Below are 23,518 nucleotides of genomic sequence, written 5' to 3'. Positions count from 1 at the left end.
AGTCACCCCTATTATGTCGATCTGATACTTATCTAATTCCTCAGCTAACTCCATTTCTTTGCCATTCGGGCTTCTTATGATGATAGTACTGATCTTTAACTCTGGTGATGTTGAGTTGGGGTGTGTTTTCAGATTTGTTCCAGTAGCTGACTTTTTGCTGTTCGCCCTGGTTCCCTGGCGAAAACAACGGGGGCCTTGTTTACCCGGGCGATGTCCCAGCCGGCATGAAATTTTGTCATGTTGTACCTCATTTTTTTATTTTGGTTTAACCAATAAGAATACAATTTGGTCGGCTAAATCCCAAATTGCCAGCCCATCCTCGTTCGTTCAGTATCCAAGTAGATACCCAACAGGGTGCACCACAAGAAGGTGAGGATTGGACATTAGGTCAGAAGCCCTAGTCGGTTCTCCGCATTCCTTTAAAGGCTATATGGAGGTCTCCTCTCAGTTATACAGCTTTGACCCTTAAGCACCCTTCTTGTAGAATTCTTGTAGAACCTTCTTGTAGAATTAAGAGTAGAAAATGATTATAATATATATGTTTACATTGTTTTCAAATTATCTACCACAAACATGCAGTACTCTAATTAGGCCTTTTTTTTATAGGAAATAATATGGAAATAGAATGATTCAAAGTGAACTGACCTGAAGGTGTACATGCAAATGATTAAGAATGACAGACCTATAAGATTCCTAAAAATAAAAAGGATACATCGGATAGATTCCTAAAAATAAAAAGGATACATTATGAAAATATACAGGCATACCAAATATTTCATTAGCAGCTGCAGGTGGTTTTTTTTAATGTACTTAAATATCTTGCATACAGAATTTTAGATCATCATAGTGTAGTTAAAATGTTATGTGAGTAAAGGTTAATTAATATTCATGAGTGATCAACACAGTAAATGTATGAATCAGACAAATGAAATGCACCAAACCAATGTTAATAATTAGACAAGTAGACTGCATCAAACTAATGTTCAAATCTATGTTTGCATAGATTTGAACATTAGTTTTCCGTGTTCAAAACAATTTTAATATATGGATCTGAGAACTAGGTTAGAAATAAAATACTTGATCAAAGATCAAGAGTTCTGAGAAAGATTAGAGGAGTAAACAGATGACATTGGTGACAATCTTGACATTGTTAGCCTCAGGTAGTATGGTCACTTAAATAGAATGGGAGAAGAAAGGTTTACCAAAACAAGTGTTTCTTGCTAGGATGGAAAAAGACACAGAGGAAGATCAAGAGACCTAGGCGGATTGATATAGTAAGAAGTACCTTAAAAGAGAATTACTGGAATTTTGACACAACAGATTAATTTGGAGGAAATTTTTGACAAGAAGTTAGTAATGTAATGTAACTTTTTTATGTCAGACTATCATAATATCCTGTATACCCCCCCCCCAAAAAAAAAACAACAACCAGAAGGGCACATAACAGGAATTTGATGATGACGATGTTGAATACATCTACAGCCTATACACTGTGATACAAATTCCACTGTGATATGGATGTTTGAGATGGTCTTTTGGTTGTTGATATTTTCATCGCCTGATGTGACCCCAATGCTTTGCTTACTGAAGACATGAAGTGGCTTGAAAAAATTCTATATTTGTCCTGTATTATAAGTTTATCTCTGATTACACTATGGGTTAGACACTTGGTCTAACCCATAGTGTAATCATGTACTATATAAACTTTTGTGCATACAGCTATTTCCAGTGAGAGAGAAAGAGAGAGACTGTAATGCAATATATATGACACTGAGCCTAAGATTAAACAAAACCCCTGAAGTCATATCAAAGTGTGCAATAAAGGATGGCTATGAAATCTTTATTTTATTTTTTTTCTGATCTAAGCCACTTTCTTGTTTATATTTGCACAGTAATACAAGACACCTGTTTACAATTCTCACTTTCAAAAACTGACTAACAGAAATTTTTTAAAAAAGCAAATCTAAAAATACCTGAGCACGAGAAAGCTGGAGTCCAACAGTAAATAATATTTCCTCAATATCTTTATCCAATAGATAACCACAGTGAGTCTGGTCAAAATATACAAATGAGAGAAGCAAATGTGGATCAACTGTATGCATCTGAATTTTCTTCCTCTTCTTCTTTCTTTTATCTGCAATAAGTAACATATAAGCTATATTATATGAGATATAATAAGCTATATTAAAATAGCTACATTATAAATTATTTATTATTAGTATTTTTAAAATGGACATTACTTTGTTTTACAAATTTTTCCAATGTATTCAATTTAATTAAGGCTGCATATTTTTCATTTTTTAGCAATTTTTTTTTCTGTGCTTTACAGAAATCTCATTTTTGTCAAGTATAAAAATGGCAGAAAACAAAATATCACTTTTCCCATTCACCAAGTAAATGGATAAAAAAAAAGTACTACCCTGAGCTAACTGAAATGGATCCAAACTTGGAAGTAAATCTAATCATATGTTCTCAGCTGTTTTAATTAATTTATGATTAATGCAAAAGTAACAAGACCCACTATAAGTTTTTCTATGCATAGTGCATGGTTCTTGGTTCTGTTTATTTATTTTTCTTGAGTGTAAAATAAATAAATTCATAGAAAAATCATTCATTCATAGGAATGAATTCATATGAAAATATTCATATGAACTGATTCATAGGAAAATCCTGCTATCTGTGCCTGAGATCAGGATCTCAGATGAAGACAAGATATACAGCAAATAACTAGGCAGGAAAAAAGATCCAACCTCAATAATTTCTCTCTTGTCTTAAGATGGGAGATGAATTTCATCTCTTGGTGGGAGATCACCACTCTGCTTATTGGAGGCTTGAAGTGGCACGAAAAAGTTGCATGTTTGGTCTCTAGCGCAGGACTTTTGAACCAGGAAAAATATAAATAAAAAATATATAAAATTAATTGAAAAGAATCTTTATCCCACCCATGGTATGAATGTACTATAAGCTTAGAGTAAACACAACACACACACATAAATAAATAAATAAATACTTAATGATATTTGATAAACCAGGTATACATCCTCCATTTAGAAAACATGATTTATTACCAATATTTTGCCAAAGTCTCTATAGCATTTTTAGGATACCAAGTTATATTAAAACAAGATGGCATGTTATATTAAAGGCAAAAAACACAATGGCAAAACAATAATATAGAAATAAATACTTGATTTATCTGAAATTTTATTGTTATCCTCCAGGCAATTTAAGAGCCTGTCACAGTCACATACTTCTGTTCAAACCTAAAATAACTGTTTCTCAAACCATGGTTAATTTCAAACTGTCACATTCAATTTGAATCTACTTATTTGTAATACTATAGTATTCCTCTAATGGCACTCAGTGAAAGAAAGAAATAAACTTATGTATCAGTTTGAATACACATTATATAGCAAGCAGATTTTTAATTCTCCCCCCCCCCCTTCTCATGTCATTTACATAAAGAATAGTTATAGACTGAAATAGCCAGCTGATTAATTTCAGAACGATTATTAACATGGTGTTTGATGTTATAAATCTTAATAACAAAAGTTTGTTATTAGGATAGCTTTATTGAGTAAGAATTTTTATGATTTTATACCACTGTGTATCTATTTGTCTGGGAGGTTTTCTGTAAATAGTGAAAGCAAAGAATCATGCAGGAGTCCTCTGACTAAAGCATCTAGGAAACAAATTATAATTTTGACGTAAAAACAAATTTTATTGAGAAACATTGGTTTTAAAATGTTAAAAATGTATCAAATGAATTGGGAAACAAGTGGCTGAACTAAGTAAACACATTTTTTTTAGTTTAAATATGATATTGTCGGCATGGCACCAATGCATGGACGAACAATGGATACAAAGACCACATTGCCTGTGATTTGAATTTGCGAGATTTTATTCAGTGCAGTGTGTGTGTGTGTGTATGTGTGAAATGTATTCGTTGAGAAAATTAAAGGATATGTGGAAGGAAATTGAAACCGGAGAGAGTATGTATTAAGTGTTTCAAAAGTGAGTGTTTGTTAGGTGATGAGAATGCAGCAAATATTAGTAGAGCGGACAGTGCCTACAGTAAGATGGAAAATATTATTAATGTTGAATGTATGGCCGTTGAAACAGAGGAGAATGAAATGGCCATTAATAAAGAAATTGCACACTTGAATGTATCCTTCACAGAACAAAGTATAAAATTGAAAAATTGCAGAAGCAGCAAGAGATTAGTGGGACTGAAAAGAGAAAGGAGTAGGCAGTCTGAAGGAATAATAAAGACCGATCGAACAAACAAGAAAAACAAGTTAAGGAGAAAATTACGTGCAGAGACTGAACGATCAGGGGAGTACTTAATGAAAGTGTTACAAAATCCTGTTTCCATGGTGCAAAAATTGACAATATTAGCCACACCATCTGGATGCACAAAGGTAAGTCTAAGGAAATTATTGTCTGGGTTGGTACAAATGATTTGAGAGGCAAAAAGTATTCTATGAGGGAAGATGTAAAGGAGTTGTTAGAAAAGGCAAAACTGAAGAGCGAGGTGAAGATTGTAAATCTCCTATGATGCAATGAGAGAGGTGAACTGAGGAGGAGGAAAAGGGCATTGATAGCCAGTGAGTCTATACATACATTGTGCAGAAGGAATGATGTAGGATTTGTAGATCTGTGGTCTGTGTTTGATGGAATCTGTATGAAGGATCTGTACAATGCTGATGGACTGCATCTAAATGGTTTAGGTGGATGAGTTGGAGGTTCTTAGGATATTGCAGAATCTCAATGTGTATCTGGCCTGGTTGGCCGAGTGGTTAGCGTATCTGCTCTCCAGTCCAAAGGCTGTGGGTTCAAATCCATGCATGGGCATGGATGTTTGTGATTGTCTGTGAAAAATACTAGTATTGGTGGTGGGCGGTAGATGGCATTGGTGTAGATGGTGGATTGAGTGGTGGAGACAGAGAACTGTAGAGTAGATGACCTGCCTCAATGAATCTTTGGACTCCCTAGAGGTGTCAGTAACAATAATAATAATAAATACAGCTGTGAGATTAGATGGGATATCTGCGAGAATGTGCATGAGAACTCGCAATGCCTTTGACTAGGCTCTTTAATTTAAGTCTAAGCTCTGGTACAATTCCAAGGGAATGGAAAGAGGGAGAAATAATTCCCTTGCATAAGGGAGGTTCTAAGACTGCAGTAGCAAATTATAGACCAATCGGTATCTCAGGCGTGGTGGTAAAAGTACTAGAAAAATTGGTCAAAAAGAGAATTCAATTATGTGTAGATAAAAATATGATACTGTATGAGGATCAACATGGCTTTGTGAAGGGTCAGTCATGCCATAGTACTTTATTAACGTTTTATAATAGAGTAACAGCTGAGTTGGATAAAGGAAATGTTACACTATGATTTTGCTGGATTCTGCAAAAGCATTTGACAGAATACCGCATGGAACTCTGTTATACAAATTAGAACAAATATGGATATACATGACACTGGTTAAGTGGATCAGAGGATGGCTGCCGGACGGATATCAAACAGTGGTATTTGGAGTGGCAGAATTGAGGCAAAAACAAGTGACTAGTGGTGTGCTGTAAGGTTCAATGCTGGTACCATTGCTGTTTAATTTGCACACATAAATGATATAGAAAATAACTTGAAAGGAAATATTCAGTTGTTTGCTGATTATGTGAAATTAGGTAGAGTAATAGTTAATCAAGGCGATGGACAATTGAAATATGCTGTCAGTATGGGCAAAATATAATGGATATCAGTTTAATGTGGAGAAATATCAAGTTATGCATTTTGGGAAAAACAAATTACAAGCTGTGTATCATATTGATGGCACTATACTCCAGGAAATAGATGAAGCTAGAGATTTAGGAGTAGTGGTTGACAGAGATTAAAGTTTAGAGAACATATTGCTAAGGTTGTGAAGGTAGCCCATAATATTACCTGCTATTGAAGAACATATTAACATGTAGAGATAAGGAAGTTGTTATTGCTCTTTATAAGGCATTGATACCTCCACATCTGGACTACTGTGCTCAAGTCTGGTCCCCTGGGTTTCTTGGGGATGAGGAAGCAGTGGAAAGGATTCAGGGGCAAGTGACCAAGACAGGGGAGTGGCCTGTGGAATGTTCCCTATGAGGATAGATTGAGAGAGTGTGATTGTAGAAGTTGGTTGATATGAGAAAAAGAGAAAATGTTATATATATAAGTTGCTTAAAGGGTTTTATAGAATTGATGCATGGGAAATTTTTCAGCACTTGGCTAGAGGGGTCAGAACAAAGGGTCATCCCTGGAAGTAGAATAAAGGTGTTGTTAATAGGGGTGTGCAGACTAGATTTTTTGATTGGAGAGTTGTGAATGAGTGGAATGGGTTGCCTGAGTCAGTTGTAAGTGCTTTGTCTGTTAATGGATTCAAGGAGAGGTATGACAGATTAAGTGGATAGATGGGTCTCCTGCAGTGAGTCTTCGGACTCCATGGAGGCACCCATATAATAATAATAATAATTGAAAGCATGAAGTCAAATGGCAAATATGTCATCAATGTAATGAAGTGAATGCTGTAAGCTTTAGGGCAGCTGAGCAAAGATCTTAAACTAAAGGATAGAAAGAAAAAAAAAGTAACAGAAAGATGAGGGAGAGAACCTCAGCATTCTCAATTTGTAAGTGAACTAGCTTAGCATACAGACACTGAACATTTCTTTATTTGAAGAAAATGTTATATATAAAATCATTGTATATATTGCATAATATGATACATCTATGGCATGAAACTCATTAAAGAGATACCCATGATAAATATGTTAGTGCAATATTTACTAAAGAAAACTTAATTTCATTATCCATTGAATCAATGAACAATAGAAGCATTGAGATTATTACAATCACATTTAAAAATATCTCAATCACCTCAATTTATACACCACTAGAAGAAGCTTTCTCCTTTCCCAACATCCTTTTCAATAATAATGCATACATGACTAAAGTTGTATTAGGTGAGTTTAACAGCCATAGTTACACAAAGTCCATGAAGATGGACAACTTGAAAAATGGGCTGAAAACTTCTTTCTAAACCTGATACATAATCCAAAATTCCTTGCATCTTTCAAACAGTGGCAGATGGAAGCAGGGCTATAACCCCATATTTGTTAGCTCAAAAATATCCAACACTTGTGTTAAAAAATGTTTCAAATCCCATTCGACATAATTCAACAACCTATAATGCTTCGATTCAACCCAGCATTATGCCTAACACAGATTATGATTTAATTTCAAAAAAAGCTAACTGGAAGGGTTTCATGGAAGATCTTGACCACTCCATAGGGCCAATCCCTATGGAGTGGTCAATGGTTGGCATGACTCATAATAGCAGAAAGGCATGGAACTTTATCAACAGAATTAGGAAGGACTTCATATTTCACTAAACCAAATGGGAATCCACAGGTAATGATTAATCAAATTGCTCACCAGCTGCTGCTGAATGGAAAATTCTCTAAAAAGCACCCAAAAAATAAGATATTTAGAACCCCAAGTGAGGAACAAAATATGATTAAATCAGATTTCACGATCACTGAACTCAACGTTGCAATAAACCTATTAAAATCAAGAAAATCTGCAGGCAGATGATATCTGTAATGAACAAATTAACACATTCGCTGCAACGCTCATCGGGCATAGTTTATTACCACATGCCAAGCACTTTCACTTATACAAGGTCAGTACAAGTTATCTCGTAGCTGGCTTATCAGACAGAAATTTGTTTCATATGCCAACTATGAGAAATCTCGTATCATCCCCCACCTATGTCTCACATGCGCTGACAACTGTGTAACTTGAGTTCACAGTCAGTGACATTCAGCATTCAGTGCAGTAAGGTTTATTGCATCTAGTCTTACAATTATTTAAAATTATCTAAATAAAAACCTTCAATTATGCCATGGCCAGTAAAAGAAAGCTTACTGATGAAGAATTAGAAGCTTACGCTAATATGAGCACTGATGAATGGAATGAATTATTTGGTTCCGATTCCGAAGATGATTATAACCCTACAGACGACTCTAGCGATGACTCAGATGATGATATCGTATATAAATATATGTATATGTTGAAAAAACTTCAAAAAATTGTTTTATTTGCATAAACTGTGTTTATGCAACAATACTTCTTATAATATACTATACTTTTGTTGAAATTATTTTCCTTCTACCAAGCCCCCAGACATGCTCTCCACTTTGTTCACAAGCCAAGGGTCCAAATTAACGTGCTTATACTACAGGCTAACTCGTGCTTGGCATAGGAGGTCAGTAATCGACATATGAGTATATTCGTAGCTGGCTTGTGAGGCTCATATACCAATAGTTGCCAGCGAACGTGTTAAACATTTTGGATCCAGGACTAAAGAGTGACTATTAAACCTATAACACTTGCCTCAGAACCCTAAGGATCTGAGGTAAGTGTTATAGGTTTAATAACCTATAACACTTGCAAGTGTTATGCAACTATCTAGAGGCATGCTTACGTGATGGCCTTTCTGAAACCAGGGAAAACTCCGACTGAAGCAAAAAATTATATATATATATATCACTACTTATATATATATATATATATATCACCTACATCACTACTCAGCAACCTCTTTAAACTCTATGAATGATTAATTTTGAACTATAACCCCCCCACCCCCCTAATTGAACCCCATCTTATTCCTGAGCAGGCTGGTTTTAGACCAGGTAAATCTTGTACATCACAAATTCTCAACCGCACTCAGTATATAAAAAATGGTTATGAGCAAAAACTAGACACAGGAGTAGTCTTTGTAGGCCTAACTGCAGAAATAAAATATATGGAATAACTAGAGACTATCACCTTGTCCTCCTGATTCAATTACTCTTGGAAAACAGACACTTTTTTGTGGACTGGGGGGGGGGGATAGAAAGAACCACTGACATCCTCAAAAAAATTGCCTCTCCCAGGGAAGTGTTACCACCATTACTTTTCAACATCTATGTCAATGATCTCCCCCATCTTTCCAGGAACTAGAAATTTTATGCTGATGACCTTGCCACAGTTACTCAATCAAATAATTTCAAGTCCATTGAAACTACTTACCTTAAATAGTCTAACCACATATTATAGCAATAATCAATTAAAACCAAACACCTTGAAAACCCAGACTGGCCTTTTCCACCCTAACAATAAGCAGGCCAACAAGAAGCTACAGATTTCTTGGGAAGATTATTATATAGAACATTCCTGGAACCCAGTCTACCTTGGTATGACTCTCAATTACACTCTTTCATATAAAACACACAGAGAAAAAAACAATGGCAAAAGTTAATGCAAGAAGCAATATACTAAGAAAGCTTACTTCCTCCAAATGGGGTGCAGACCCTATCACGCTGAGATCTTCTGCCTCCGCCTTTTGCTATTCATTTGCTGAATATGCCTGCTCTGTATGAGCCAAATCCTGACATGTCGAAAAACTTGACCCAACATTGAATGAAAGCAGCCACTTAATTACAGGATGCCTGAAACCAACACCAATAAGAGACCTGTATACTCTGGCTGGTATTGCAGCCCCCCCTTTAATTCAAAGATCTGCATTCTCAGAGGACAAAAAAAGCAAACAAATCAATGATGAATGCCACCCACTATTTGGCCAGACTACAGTGCCCCAACAACTTAGATCCTGACATAGCTTTCTAGCAATCGTTGAACCACCTAAAAACCTCCAGAGACAAGACTTCAACAATAGTTTGCATTGTAGGCATTGACTAGAATGTGTGGTAAAGATAACAGACTTCTGTAGCAAGAGCAGTGTTATTAGAACAAAAAGCCCTGGTTTTATGATCTAAGAACACCATATTGTTGGGCTGAATGCATGGTATGATTGTTTATGTAGGTATTTCCTGTTGTATGCATGCATGCGTGCACGTGTGTGTGTGTGTGTATTTGGCTTTCTATAAGGAAAATACAGAGAACCATTTGAAAAATGCGTGATTAGTGTCACACACTAAAAGGGCAGATAGTTATTTGATTTTTTTTTCTTCTAGTTTTGAGAGTGCTTTGTTCTCTAAATGTTTTACATAGAAATTCCCAGTCCTCTCTCATGTTTTACATAGAAATTAGCCAAAGGAGGGTAGAGGAAAATCATTGCAGTTTTATGTGTTTGTATATTTTTCCTTTTCATATAAAGTAACTAGCATGTGCTGTAAATATGAAATACAAATTTGTCTAGAGGGAAGCTGAGACTGTTAAATCAAGCATCTTTGCTTGTAAATCAAGAGATGATATCAAAATGATGTTTTTGTTTTTGAGGCCTTTTAAACAGATATTTGAAATAAACAGTTTTTTTTATATTATTATTATTATAAAGGTGGTAGAGTTAAAGAGAGCAAGTGACCTTGCTGTTTGGCAAGTCTGCAGGGTTTGTCTATACACGGGGTCAGCAAACTGTGGCTCGCGAGCCACATGCGGCTCTTTGGGTACATACATGTGGCTCTGAAGTGAAATTGAAAATAAAAATAAAACTATCATAGTTTCATTTATAAAATTTTTAAAGATTATACAGAGGGAATGGTTGAGCACATGGTAGGCAGGGCAGCAAAACAAAGTGACTAATTAGGATGAGGTTTTAGGGTGCCTCGACATCTGAGGTCATTTGCAGAGCAACAAAGTGACTAATAAGTGATCGCACGTGTGTGTGTGTGTTAGCATTTCAACTCAACTGGCAGCTTGCTTTTATCTTTCAGTCTCGCGATTTCCGAAAAATATTTGGTTGAAATGTGGTCATGTGGATAACAGTGTTCACTTCAAATCTGACAAAACAGCAAGGGAGGGTGAAAGCAATAAAACCATATCGCTGTTCATTTCACCCCTCTTTTATTACTCATCATTCTGCCGCTACAAATTAAAATAGTGGCAGAATGTTCGTGGAATGAACATTCTGCCACTATTATTATTACGGGCAGCTCCAAGGAGTCCTTAGACTCATCGAGGGAGGCCCAACATCATGTCAAGAACAACTATTCAACATTCACACAGTATCTATCATACTTCACCTTGAACCTATTTACAGTCATGGCACCCACAACAGACTCTGGCAGCTTATACCACTCATTTTACCACTCTCCAAGTAAAAAAAAAAAGCTCTAACACCCTTGCTAACCACACTCTTACCAAGCTTCCATGGATGGTCCCTAGTCCTCCCACTACCAGTCCTATTCTCAAAAATATCTTCTGAATTAATCTTATAGAAACCTTTCAGTAATTTGAATGTCTCAATCATATCACCTCTTTTTTGCCTATCAACCAATTTCTGCAGCCCACAAATCTTCAACCTGTTCTCGTAAGGTTCATTCCATAGTCCTGCTATTATCTTGGGTCACTCATCTCTGGATCCTCTCCACCTCCTCCCCATCGAGAAGAAACCCTGGCGCCCATATCTGAGCACAGTAGTCGAGATGGGATCTTATCAAGGCTCAATACAGAGGAACAATAACCTGTTTGTCTCTGCTTGTTAAAGTATTTTTCAGCAACCAAGTGATTCGATGAGCTGATTTAGCCACTTTTGCAATGTACCCCCTAAACTTCAACTCCCTATCCACCAACACTCCCCAAATCCCTAGCCTCATCAATCTCCTGGAGTACGGTTCCACCAATGTGATATACTGCTGCTAATATTTTCACCCCAAAATGCATAACCTTACACTTTGCCACACTAAATTGACATCCATTTTCCTTAGCCCAGTCCTCCAAACTATCCAAATCATCTTGCAAAATTTTGACATCCTGTGCACTCACTATTGCTCTACCCAACTTTGCATCATCAGCAAAAAAGTGAACTCTCCCTCTCAGATCCTTTCCTATATCGTTAAATCAACAAATTGAAAAGTAGTGGTCCAAGAACAGAACCCTGCGGCACACCACTAGTTACAGGCCGTCTTTTAGACTCTACTCCTGAATAAACCACTCTCTGATATCTCTCCATCAACCACCTGCCTATTCATCTCACCAACCCTATATCCATCCCCATATGCTGCAATTTACTGATTAGAATTCCATGTGGAATCCTGTCAAAGGCCTTGGCAAGGTCCAGTAGAATCACCGTAAACCCATTACCCTTATCCAGTTCAGCCGTCACTGTGTTATAATACGTGAGCAAGTTACTGAGGCATGACCTACCCTTCACAAAACCATGTTGTTCCCCATAGTATCCCATTTTCATCTATCCAATCCTGTATTTTTTTCTTGACTATTTTCTCCAAGACCTTGACAACAATTCCTGATATGCTGATCGGCCAGTAATTTTCAAGAGCAGTCTTGGAACCTCCTTTATGCAGTGGAACTATTTCCCTCTCTTTCCATCCCCTTGGGACTAACCCAGACCCGAGACTCAAATTAAACAAAATGGTCAAAGGCACTTACAATTCTTTAGCTGCTTCTCGTACGACACGAGCTGGTATACCATCCAATCCCGCAGATGAATTGACATTGAGGTTTTGTAATAGACTATTCACCTCCACTTCATTCACCACAATTCCCATATAAGCTGTTGGTTCTTCCATTTCTGCAATGTCACCACCAGGATGATATACTCTTGCAAATTGCTCACTCAGTAATTCTACTATATCAATTGATTCAGTTACCTCCCTACCATCGGCATTCTTAAAATCATTCTGCCATATACGTTTTTTCTTTTACTTGCAACATATCGAAAAAACTGTTTGGGATTCTCTTTAGCCTGCATGGCTAATGTTCTTTCATAATAGGCTTTTGCTTTTCTTACCACACTTGTTACCCTTCTGGCCTGGGCTTTATACCATTCATGTGCCTGCAGGTCACCTTGCTCCTTAAATTCCCTCCACAGTTGTTTCTTTTTTTGCAGCTCAAGCTTAATGGTGTTATCCATCCATTTAATCCCTACTTAATTTATTATTCAGACTCTAGGTATACACTCAGCCATTGCCTACTGCAAACACTTCTTAACACCCTCCCATGCACTATCAACATCCAGCCCTTGCAGTTTTACATGACATGGTACTGTTATATCTTTCGTCTTTGGGTCTTATCTCTTATTCTTTATCCTTTATTATTATTTTGTATTTTGCTTATTATCAGTTAATTCGTTTGCCAACAAATTTCTATTATTTAATGACTGCGCCAGCTGGCAACTAATTCTGCTATACTATCCAAGGTTAATTAGAAAGAAAATGCAGGGATCATGAAGTATTCAGTCGTGGTCCCGTTTCTTATATTATTAGTGGATTCCCCTTTTATGCACGGTTTGTAATTTTCCAAGCGGTAATTCAATCTCACAGAAAGCATGACAAACTCATTTGATTACTCATAAAGAAATACGTTTATTTTAGCACAAAACATAAAGATACATGTTAGTTAAACCTTTAATTAAAATAGAGCTTGGATTCCCTCCTTTTCTTAATTTAACACATCTAAAAATTTCTACACTGTAATCCTTTATATTAACACAAATCTTTCACTTCTATATATAGCTATCCTCAGACTCTGACAACATATACTAAATTACCTATTTACTACTACACATGCAAATTACATACATATACAAATCAATTCTGTAACTCTGACATAGATTTCTTGAGATAATGCTCCTACTTATATCTTAGACTCAATCCTCCCCCAAAATTTTAGTTAGCATCCAATTAGGTTTAACAGTATGACATTATTATCCTTTAGACACAAACAGTTCGTAGCCTTGGTCTCCTAATCGGCTCAAGCCTAAGATGCCTTTTTCTTAGATATAGACAAAATGTCCAAAATGCAGACAGTTCTTATAACACTTCACGGAAATGGGCTGTGTTCTTAAAGATCAGTTCTCCTTACTCCACGGTTACTCTGATATTAATATGAAAAGATTTCTGCTTACTGTTCTTGCTTTATCTGGATATTTGGATCTCCTTACTGTACTTTCTTTAATGGTGGCTTCACTATTCTTTTGTTCCACACGAAACGAAACACTTTTACACTGATTTATACACTGACGTTAACTCATCAGTGGCCCTTTCTTCTTAGGAATCTGGACGCATTATAGCTGCAGCTTTGATCCACGTGGCACACATAGCAAGGGAAGACACTCGCTAAGGATGGCGGCAAGCTTTTCACAACTATACAGCCTTCCGCACAGGAAAACCAGGTACCGACGAAACGAGAAGAAAAAGAGGACGATTCAAATCCCCGTCGAAACCTATATACTCCAAAACAGCGCCCTCACTCGGTTGTGTCATCATACGTACGGCGGCTGCCGATTGGATACCGTGGCCACGAACTATCTTTGACATGGCCTAAAACTATTATTAGCTTGTACACATCTTTTTAGAATTTATACATGACCTTTTACCTTAATTAACTTAACAAACCTCCTCTATTTAGTTTATGGGATACTTTAACATTGCTTAGAATTTACAAATCTGGATATACACGTTCTTGGGTCATTAATGAGCACATTTTATGTTTGGAGGCATAAGTATGTCCTTATCCACTCCTTCTGAGGTAATCTTATGTTGGGTCGGAAAAGGGGATGACTCATCACATTTTCTTGACACAACAGTACTGAACCCATCAAACTCCTAAGCTTGTCATACTTACCAGCCCGATAATTCCACATGTACCCTGTCTTAATTGTAAATTCCACACCTTTAGCCACCTCCCAAGTCAAGACCCTATGATCACTCTCACCAACTGGTGGCAACGTGGTCATATTCGTTACAGCCAAATTCTCAGATGCAATTACTAGGTCAAGCACTCTCTGACCCCTAGTATTTTCCATTACATACTGTCGCAGATAGTTATCCCTTAATAACTGCATAAAATCCAATCCCTTCCTCCCATGTGTCCTCTCCTCCTTCCACTCAATGCTACCATAGTTGAAATCTCCCACAATAATTACTCTCCTTCCACTCATTTCTTCTATTTGCTTATGCATACTATCTCCACCATCTTTTCTATGGAATGAACATTCTGCTGCTATTTTTATTTTTTTAAGTATCCATTTTATTTTAATAATTTTTATTTACTTATTCAATTTTAATTTGTTTTGGTTAATTTAAGTCTGCCTGTGGACCACCTGTCTCATCGTTGTGGACCACCTGTGGTCTGCTGACCATAGGTTGAGAAACACTGCTATAGAGCAGTGGTGGCTAACCTGTGGCACGCCCGAGAATTTTGCTGGCACATCAACGATATACATATGATATCCTTTCATTCTTGTTTTCTAATAAATCCTAAAACAGATTGTTCCCCCCACTCTATGCAGAAGTATTCAAAGTTATCCTGCAATTAATTGCATTGGACCAATTAAGATGACTATGCCTGTTTCTTCTTCTTTGAGTGGTCTGCAACTTTGCTGACTACTCAAAGTCATGCTGTTTTATTGCAGCAATAAAACACGTGTTCCTCTTTTTTGATTCATCTTTATCTGATTTGTGGAGAATGACTGGTTAGTTTGCCCTGTGTGTGCATTACAGAGTGAAGTGTGAATTGTAATATAGTTAAACAAATGTAAACAAAAAATACATTTTTAAAAGGTAAGTGTAATTAATGTAATTTAATATTATTTTACTTGTTAGTTTTATGATTTTTTTTTTTGGCTTTTAAAATGAAATAATTTAATTTAGGATTAATTAATTAGTTGCTTTTGAATAAAATATGCCGGTCAATTTTTTTTATATATGAAATTGTGCTGAAATCTAATTCTGAATACCTTTTTTTCACCCAAGAATTAAAGATCATTAAAATCGATGCCAAATGACCACAATGTATTTATAGTTTACATGAACAAACAATTACATCAAAAAAAGCTAAAAGACGTTTATTGATGTAATTATTTGTCTCCAAGCTTCACCGCCGTGGAAAATTTTCAGTGCACGCACGGCCATGCACACGGTCAAATGAACGTGAAATTTGTAGCGCGGGTAGCATAATCCACATGACAGAACACCCAACCGAAATGAGCACGCGACACCACTGATATATATATATATATATATATATATATATATACAGTAATCCCTCGATTAATGCGCCCCTGATTAGTGCGATTAGTGAATTTCGATACTGAAATTTGATTAATTAATGCGCCTCTAAAATTCGATTAGTGTGCCTATATACATCTTAAAAATAAATGTTACAGATTTTAAAAATTTTCTATCCATACATTTTTATGGCTGACTATTTTAAAAAATCACTCATCAGAATGAAATAATTTAGTTACTGATTTAAAACATTTTACAAAGTTATTTTTAATGGCATACTACCATGCACTTTATGTTCCAAATTTTTACCGTCAAAATTTATGTCGTCTCCTAATTACATAGCATTTTCCTGATCATATCTCGTACCTCCTTTGCAATTATTTTCTTTACATTTTTTTTAATTATTTTAAAGTATTTTCCCAAACTTTCATCATGAGTAAAAGAATTAGTGAGCAAAAAAGTGAAAGTGTGAAAATAATTCGAAAAGTAATCTCACTGGAATAAAAACTTGAAATAATAAAGAAAGTGAACAAGGCGAGTCCAGAGCAAAGATAAGACAAGAAAACAAAAATGGGTGAATCAACTATAAGAGCAATTTTAAACAAAGCTGCTGAATACAAAGAGAAAAAGTAAGGCTGATTCAAGTTCACCATGCATGCACTCAAAATCAAAGTATCATAATGATTGAATTAGAGAGACTTCTTTCTACATAGATCGAAGATTGTAACCAAAAACGGATCCTGTAAGAACTAACTTTAGTCTTTATTAAATCAAAAGCATTAAGTCTCTTTGCAACCTTGAAAGAGAGAGCTATCAATGATGGAAAAGAAGAATTCCACGTCAGTGCTGGGTGGTTTGAGCATAATGTTCTAATCACAGGCGAAGCTGCAAGTGCCGATAAGGAGGTGGCCGCAAATTATCTAGAAATTTGAAGAAAATTGTATAAGAAGAGGGCTATTGTGACCAACAAATATTTAATGTCGATGAAACTGGCCCTCTTTTTGGAAGCCAATGCCTTCCAAGACTTTTCTGGCCAAATCAGAGAAATCTCAGCCTGGTTATAAAGTCACAAAGTCGAATGAAATTACTGCTAGCAATATGCGATCCATTTGGAAGCACATTATTCCACATTGTACAAATGATTTTAGAGGCTTTTCGAATGAATCTAAGTTAATTAAATCTCATTCTGAGAAACTGAGTGATTCTGACCTGCTAAATTTAGATGCACAGCGGGAAGATCCTGAAGAATATGAAGAAAATTTAATCATTGACAAGCCCAAAGAGATTTCACAGAAACAAATTTAAAATATTTTCATGCAACCGAAACTTTTAAGTAGCAATGTTTAGAGACTTGCCCTTGTGAAGAGAGAAGCAGGAAAATTTGCAGAAGAGGCAGTTGTTTGGAAAAAAGAAACATAATGCCAGCCAGAATAATAGATTTATATTTTAAATATGTTTTATTGGCGTTCAGCTTCATAGTTTTCCTTTAACTAGGCCCTGAGACATACCTTAATTCTTTTATAAAAAAAATCAAGGGTAAAAAAAGACATTTGAGGAACGAATTATACTTTTTTCCATAGGTTATTATACTCGATTGGTGCGTTTTCAATTAATGCGCCTGTTTTAAAGAACGCATTAGGCGCACTAATCGTGGGATTGCTGTGTGTATATATATATATGTGGTGATCAGCTTTTACTCGGTTGTTGTACATTTGAATAAAATATAGATTTAATGACTATAAAACCGAGATAACATATAAAGATTTTAATGACAAATACTACTAGTTTCGGCATATGGCAGCCTTCTTCAGGTATTTATAAAGGAACTAATAAACATTGAATTATTTAAACAAACTGGAAATTACAGGTACAAATTGCCTCACATAATCGATACATAAAAACGTTGTATTTTTTCAAGTTGTTCCAACTGGCGTGCCATTGTTTATTGCAATTGTGCATGCAGGTTTACGTGAACGCCAATATTGAACAACTGCAGCATGGCTATCTGGGATGTTATAACTCAATCTGTTGTTTAAGTGGACCGGGTTCAGCAGGATTTCTCTTGATTCTACAATTTTCCTCTCAAACTCATCATCACAGCGAAAGATATTTTCTGATCTATTCCAGCAAACGGAGTGGCTTTGTTGGTTATCATTAGGATTATTTGAAAAAAGAATATGACTGGATAACGCCGTTGCATGAGATCTTTTGTAAGAGATGTCTCTCTTATGCTCTTCTATTCTTTGTTCAATAGATTTGTTTGTTTGTCCAAAGTATGGGATATTGCAATCGCACCACAATTTATATACTCCAGGGTACTTAAGGTTGTGATGGGTAGGTTTTGGATGGCTGATTAGAGAACGGATTTTAGGAAGTGTGGTGAAGAAGGTCCTGATATTATATTTTTTAAGGATTTTAGCTATTTTTTTGGAGACTGTGCTAATGTATGGAATGGAGATGCTACCTTTAAAATTAATAGTCTCTGTTGTGCACTGCCTAGGAGGATCCAGAAGAAATTTCTTAATTGTTTTTTCAGAGTATCCATTTTGTTTAAAAATAAGAGTGAGGTGATTCATTTCTTTTTGTAGTTCATCTTGTTCATTTAAGAGGGAACGTGCTCTGTGTCCTAAGGTAGATACGGTTCCAAGTTTTTGTGGTGGAAAATGATGAGAAAGATTATGCAGATATCTATTGGTATGCATAGGTTTTCTGTACATAGAGATTTTTAATCTTTCAGAGCATCGTGTAAGCATAACATCCAAGAAAGGTAAGGAGTTATTATTTTCTAAATCAGCAGTAAATTTTATATTAGGATGTTGGATGTTTAGATGACGAAGAAAATCTGTGAGAGATGTGTGCCCGTGATTCCAAATAATGAATATATCATCAACATATCTTTTCCAAACTTTTGGTTTAAGTGAGAAGGAAGATATGGCTTTCTTTTCAAAATCTTCAAGGAAGATGTTAGCTAGCACTGGAGACAAAGGATTGCCCATTGCCAGGCCTTGTTTTTGTTTGTAAATGGAGTCCTGATATCTGAAGTAACCAGAATGAATGCAATGCTTTAATAAAGTGAACATTTTTTTGGATAATTTGTCCTGTAGTAATGTAAGTACCTCATCTGTAGGAACGTTAGTAAATAAAGATATAATGTCAAAACTAGCTAAAATGTCATTTTCATCGATGGGAATATCTTTAATATGAGAAACAAAATCTGTGGTGTTTTTGATGAAAGATGAAGATTTATTGGAGAAACACTTGAGGTACTTTGCTAAATATTTTGAAAGTTTATATGTAGGTGAATCAATTCCTTCCACAATTGGGCGAAGAGGGGTGTTTTCTTTATGAATTTTTGGAACTCCATAGATGCGTGGGATAAGAGGATGTAGAGAGCGTAATGTTATATTATATATATATAATGTTATATTATAACCAATATTATATATATATATATATAATGTTATATTATAACCAATATTATATATATATATATATATATATATATATATATATATATATATATATATATAATATTGGTTTTATTATATTTATTACGGTCGCAATTTACCACGCCGTGTTTCATTTCACGTGCAACAGTTACAATAAAACGTGCTACTGGTGATATTTATTTTTATTAAATTTTCGAGTTATTGTCATTTATTATTTTGAATAATTATTTAAGTTTTTTTATTTTCTTTTTATATAATGTATTTATATAACGTATTAAATAAAATATATTGTTTAGAGTGCTTTTCAACACGGCTACGAAGAAAAAACTAAGAAAAACAACAGATGAGCATTGTGGCTTTAAAACTGAATGGACTGAATCTTTCGCATTCATCTCAAACTCAGATGGCTTTCCAACCTGTCTTATTTGCCAAGAAAAACTGGCACACAACAAAAAGTCAAATTTGGAGAGACACTTCACAACAAAACATGCCACATTTGCCAGAAAATATCCTGTCGGTGACACGAGAAAGAGAGCAGTTGAAGAACTTCAAACGACAGGACAGAAAAATGTTGAAAAATCAAGTTCTGTATTTAATTACTGGAGAGAGTCTACCAATGATGTTAATATTGCAAGCTTCGTAGTGAGTCAGGAGATCGCTAAGAGAGGAAAACCATTCACAGATGGTGAATACATAAAATGTTGTTTTGTTAATGCATCTGAAGAACTTTTTCGGGATTTCAAAAACAAAGCAGAGATTTTAAATAAAATTAAAATCATACCATCATCTGCCAAAACAGTAGCAGATAGGACAGTCACAATTTCCTCAAATGTGACCAACCAACAAGTCGAAGATGTTAAATTAGCTTCAGCTTTATGTTGAATTTTTTCTTGACAATTATTCATAAGACTATTACACTTTTTTATAAAATCTTTATCAAGTAGCTTTATTTTTATCCTCCTACATGTTTCGCCAATCTGTTTCTATTGGCATCCTCAGGGAATACAAATCAGTAAGCACAAAATGAAGGTTACAGACTAGGTTATAACCGATGGTTCTAAATCATACAAAAAATTGGTGTTGTGCGTGACAATGTGCATGTCTCGTTAACGTGATTTATTCGTGATGACTCATGACGTAATTGTTATGAAAGTTCATTTCTTTGATATTTAATGATCTGATAAAAGTTTTCCAAATTTCTGGTAAAATTAGACCTTGATTCTTGTTTAGGTTTTCAGTTTTACGGGCGACTGTAGCTGCTTCTTTAAAGGTTCTTGAATGGTAGTTATCTTCTATGTATGGCATAAGGCTTTTATCCCACTCAATGTGATGGTTAGTAGAGGCAAAATGGCATGAAAGGCCCTGAAATGTCTTGTCTGTTATTTCTGACATATCCTATGTGTTCTTTCTTTCTTGTTTCGAAGCTTCTAGATGTCTGACCTACGTAACTAATACCACATGAGCAAGGAATATTATATACTCCAGAGTATTTGTAGAATGGGTGAGGATCTTTCGGTGATCTTAAAAATTTCCGAATAGTATTGATTGGTTTGAATGCCACTCTGATCTTGTATGGTTTTAAAAGGTTAGCTAATTTTTTGGAAAGGTTGTTGACAAAAGGAATTGTACTGATGTATTGTGGTTAATTCCGTTAGTAGGTCATCCTTGTCTGTCGTATACTGTATAGCTCTATTCTTGAGACTATGGATAATGCTAAGTTTCTGAGCTATGTGATGAGCTGAGTTGAAATGGAGGTAACGTCCAGTATTTGTAGGTTTTCTGTATACAGATAGGTTGATACTATTATTGGATTGTTTCTTTATTAAAATGTCAAGGAATGGCAGTTTTTATCTTTATCGAGTATTCAGATCTTCTCCAGTACAACAGGGTTCGATGCCTTTCCAAAGGCGACATGTTAAAGCGTTTTGCATCTTGCATAAATGAAATCAAACTATTCCTCGACAACAAAGATGTTCAATATCCAGAATTAACAGAAGATTAGTGGTTGCAAAAATTGTATTTTATGGTGGACGTTAGATCACAACTGAATCAGCTCAATCGTAAATTACAAGGTAAGGGAAATACTGCTTTTTCAATGCTAGAGGAAGTTATTTCATTTGAAAAGAAATTGATTCTGTTCACTGAAGATTTAGACAGGGGAACTTTAGTTCATTTCCCAAACTTGTCTCAATATCGCCAAGAAAACAATGCCCTCATTAACAAAGATTATTTCAAGACAGCAGTTTTAAACATGAGAGAATCTTTTCTTCAAAGGTTTCAGGAATTCAGAAATAATAAAGCGACTCTAGCCTTTATTACAAATCCTCTCAATGCCAATGTGAAGGAATTAAATTTTTCTCCGTTTGATATTGACATAGCTAATTTTGAAATACAATTGCCAGACTTGACAAGCAAAGACCTATGGAGCTCAAAATTTGTACATCTTGGTACTGAAATAGAAGAACTGGAAAAGAAAAATGCAATCTGATTTCACAGCGCAAGCAGACTGCTATAAAAGAACTATAGAAGGCAGACTCAATGATTTTCAATAGTTGGAATGGTCTTCCGGACTCATATCATGAGTTGAAAAAATTTGCATTTGGTATTTTCTCAGTATCTTCGGGTCTACATATTTATGTGAGCAATCGTTCTCTAACATGAATTTCATTAAATGTAAATTGAGGAACCAAATTACTGATGCCAACTTGGAATCGTGCCTTAAATTAAAAACGACTAGTTACAAACCGGACATACAGAAACTTTCTAAGGAAATGCAAGCTCATTGCTGACACTGATTAAAACAAACGAGAGCAATTTTTTGTGTGATTTTTTTCTTCATTTAATAAAGATATAACTAATATTATAACTTGTTATATATTGCTATAAATTTACTATAATATTACTTTAAATTTTCCTTATTTGTAAAAATATATTTATGGCTCTCGAATAATTTTTAAATTGTTGTGAGGGACGGGTTTGGCTCTTCCGTCTCAAAAGTTTGCAGACCCCTGGTCTATACCATCAACTATAGGGCTTGTGGGAGAGGGGATATTTCTGAATTTTGTGTCCCATAAATTCCAGAGAGGTAGAGATATGAAAAGAGTTTAGCTTGTTAACAATTTTTTGGGCCAAGAGGCAACTTTTTTTCTTCCTTTTCAATAATTTGAAAAGTATTGTCATTTAGATGATGCATTTTTTTTGTTGTTGTTGTATTCCATTTAATCCATAATGACAACAGTATTATCCTTATAAGCTATGACTATAATGCTTTTCTTATTATGTATAACTTTTTTAAGGTGGTTATTTCTTTCTCTAACATTTGCTTTTTTTGGGGGAGGGGGGACAATATTTAAATTTGGATGTTTGCTAAATCTAAGTGAATATGAGTGACCACTATAAGAATTAGATCATAGATCTTGTTTTATACACACACACATATATAAAACTGGCCTGGTTGGTCAAGTGGTTAGCGTATCCGCTCTCTAGCCAAAAGGCTGCAGGTTCGAATCCTGCCGTGGGCATGGATGTTGTGATTGTCTGTGAAAATACTGGTGGTGGTGGGCTGTAGATGATGACAGTAGTTGAAATTCATTGTAGTTGGTGGATTGAGTGGTGGAGGCAGAGAGTTGTAGAATAGGTGCCCTCCCTAAAAGAGATAGCTGGCCTAAGGCTATCCACTAATTAAGCAGCCAGTAGTGAAGATACGGCTCAACAAGTGCCACCATCTCGTGGTCCCTAAACCTAACACAATATATTTAATGTCTGAAACAGTGTGGGTTCTACAGTTGATTTTCTTGAGTTTATGGGATGAAAATCCCAAGTTTCCAGGAGAAAAAACCTGCTTGCCCATGCCAGAGATCGACTAACTCGGGAACTGGTCAAAAAAAAGGCTTAGTGAAAGTTCCTCTAGTCGATGACTAGACTTGAACTCGTTGTTCCCCTTTTCTCTTTGGGCGGTTTAGCGCTGAGGAGTGCAAACACCACTTCCACTGAGCTACACAGGCTGAACGGAATAATAATAATAATATATTTCTGGTGCGACCATAAAGGACGTAACTGCGTCTA

General features: G+C 35.5%; 1 protein-coding gene across 4 annotated transcripts in view; it reads right to left on the bottom strand.

Moving 5' to 3' along the window:
* The window catches only part of LOC150096338 (cell division cycle and apoptosis regulator protein 1-like), a 557,664-nt gene that overhangs the window by 43,505 nt on the left and 490,641 nt on the right, over window positions 1-23,518 (bottom strand). For 3 of the 4 annotated variants that reach the window (XM_090408838.1, XM_090408840.1, XM_090408839.1), the window contains exon 19: window positions 1,974-2,134. The exons of the other annotated variant lie outside the window; for it this stretch is intronic. In XM_090408838.1, the coding sequence (XP_090264964.1) occupies window positions 1,974-2,134 (161 nt within the window). The remainder of the gene's footprint in view (window positions 1-1,973; window positions 2,135-23,518) is intronic. 4 annotated transcript variants of the gene reach the window in all.

This window comes from Typopeltis vanoorti, chromosome 19 (assembly GCF_054136105.1).
Source record: "Typopeltis vanoorti isolate ZY-2024b chromosome 19, IOZ_Tvanoo_1.0, whole genome shotgun sequence".
Taxonomy (NCBI): Eukaryota; Metazoa; Arthropoda; class Arachnida; order Uropygi; family Thelyphonidae; genus Typopeltis; species Typopeltis vanoorti.
Note: the sequence above shows the minus strand (reverse complement) of the source record. Positions and strands in the feature narration are given on the sequence as shown.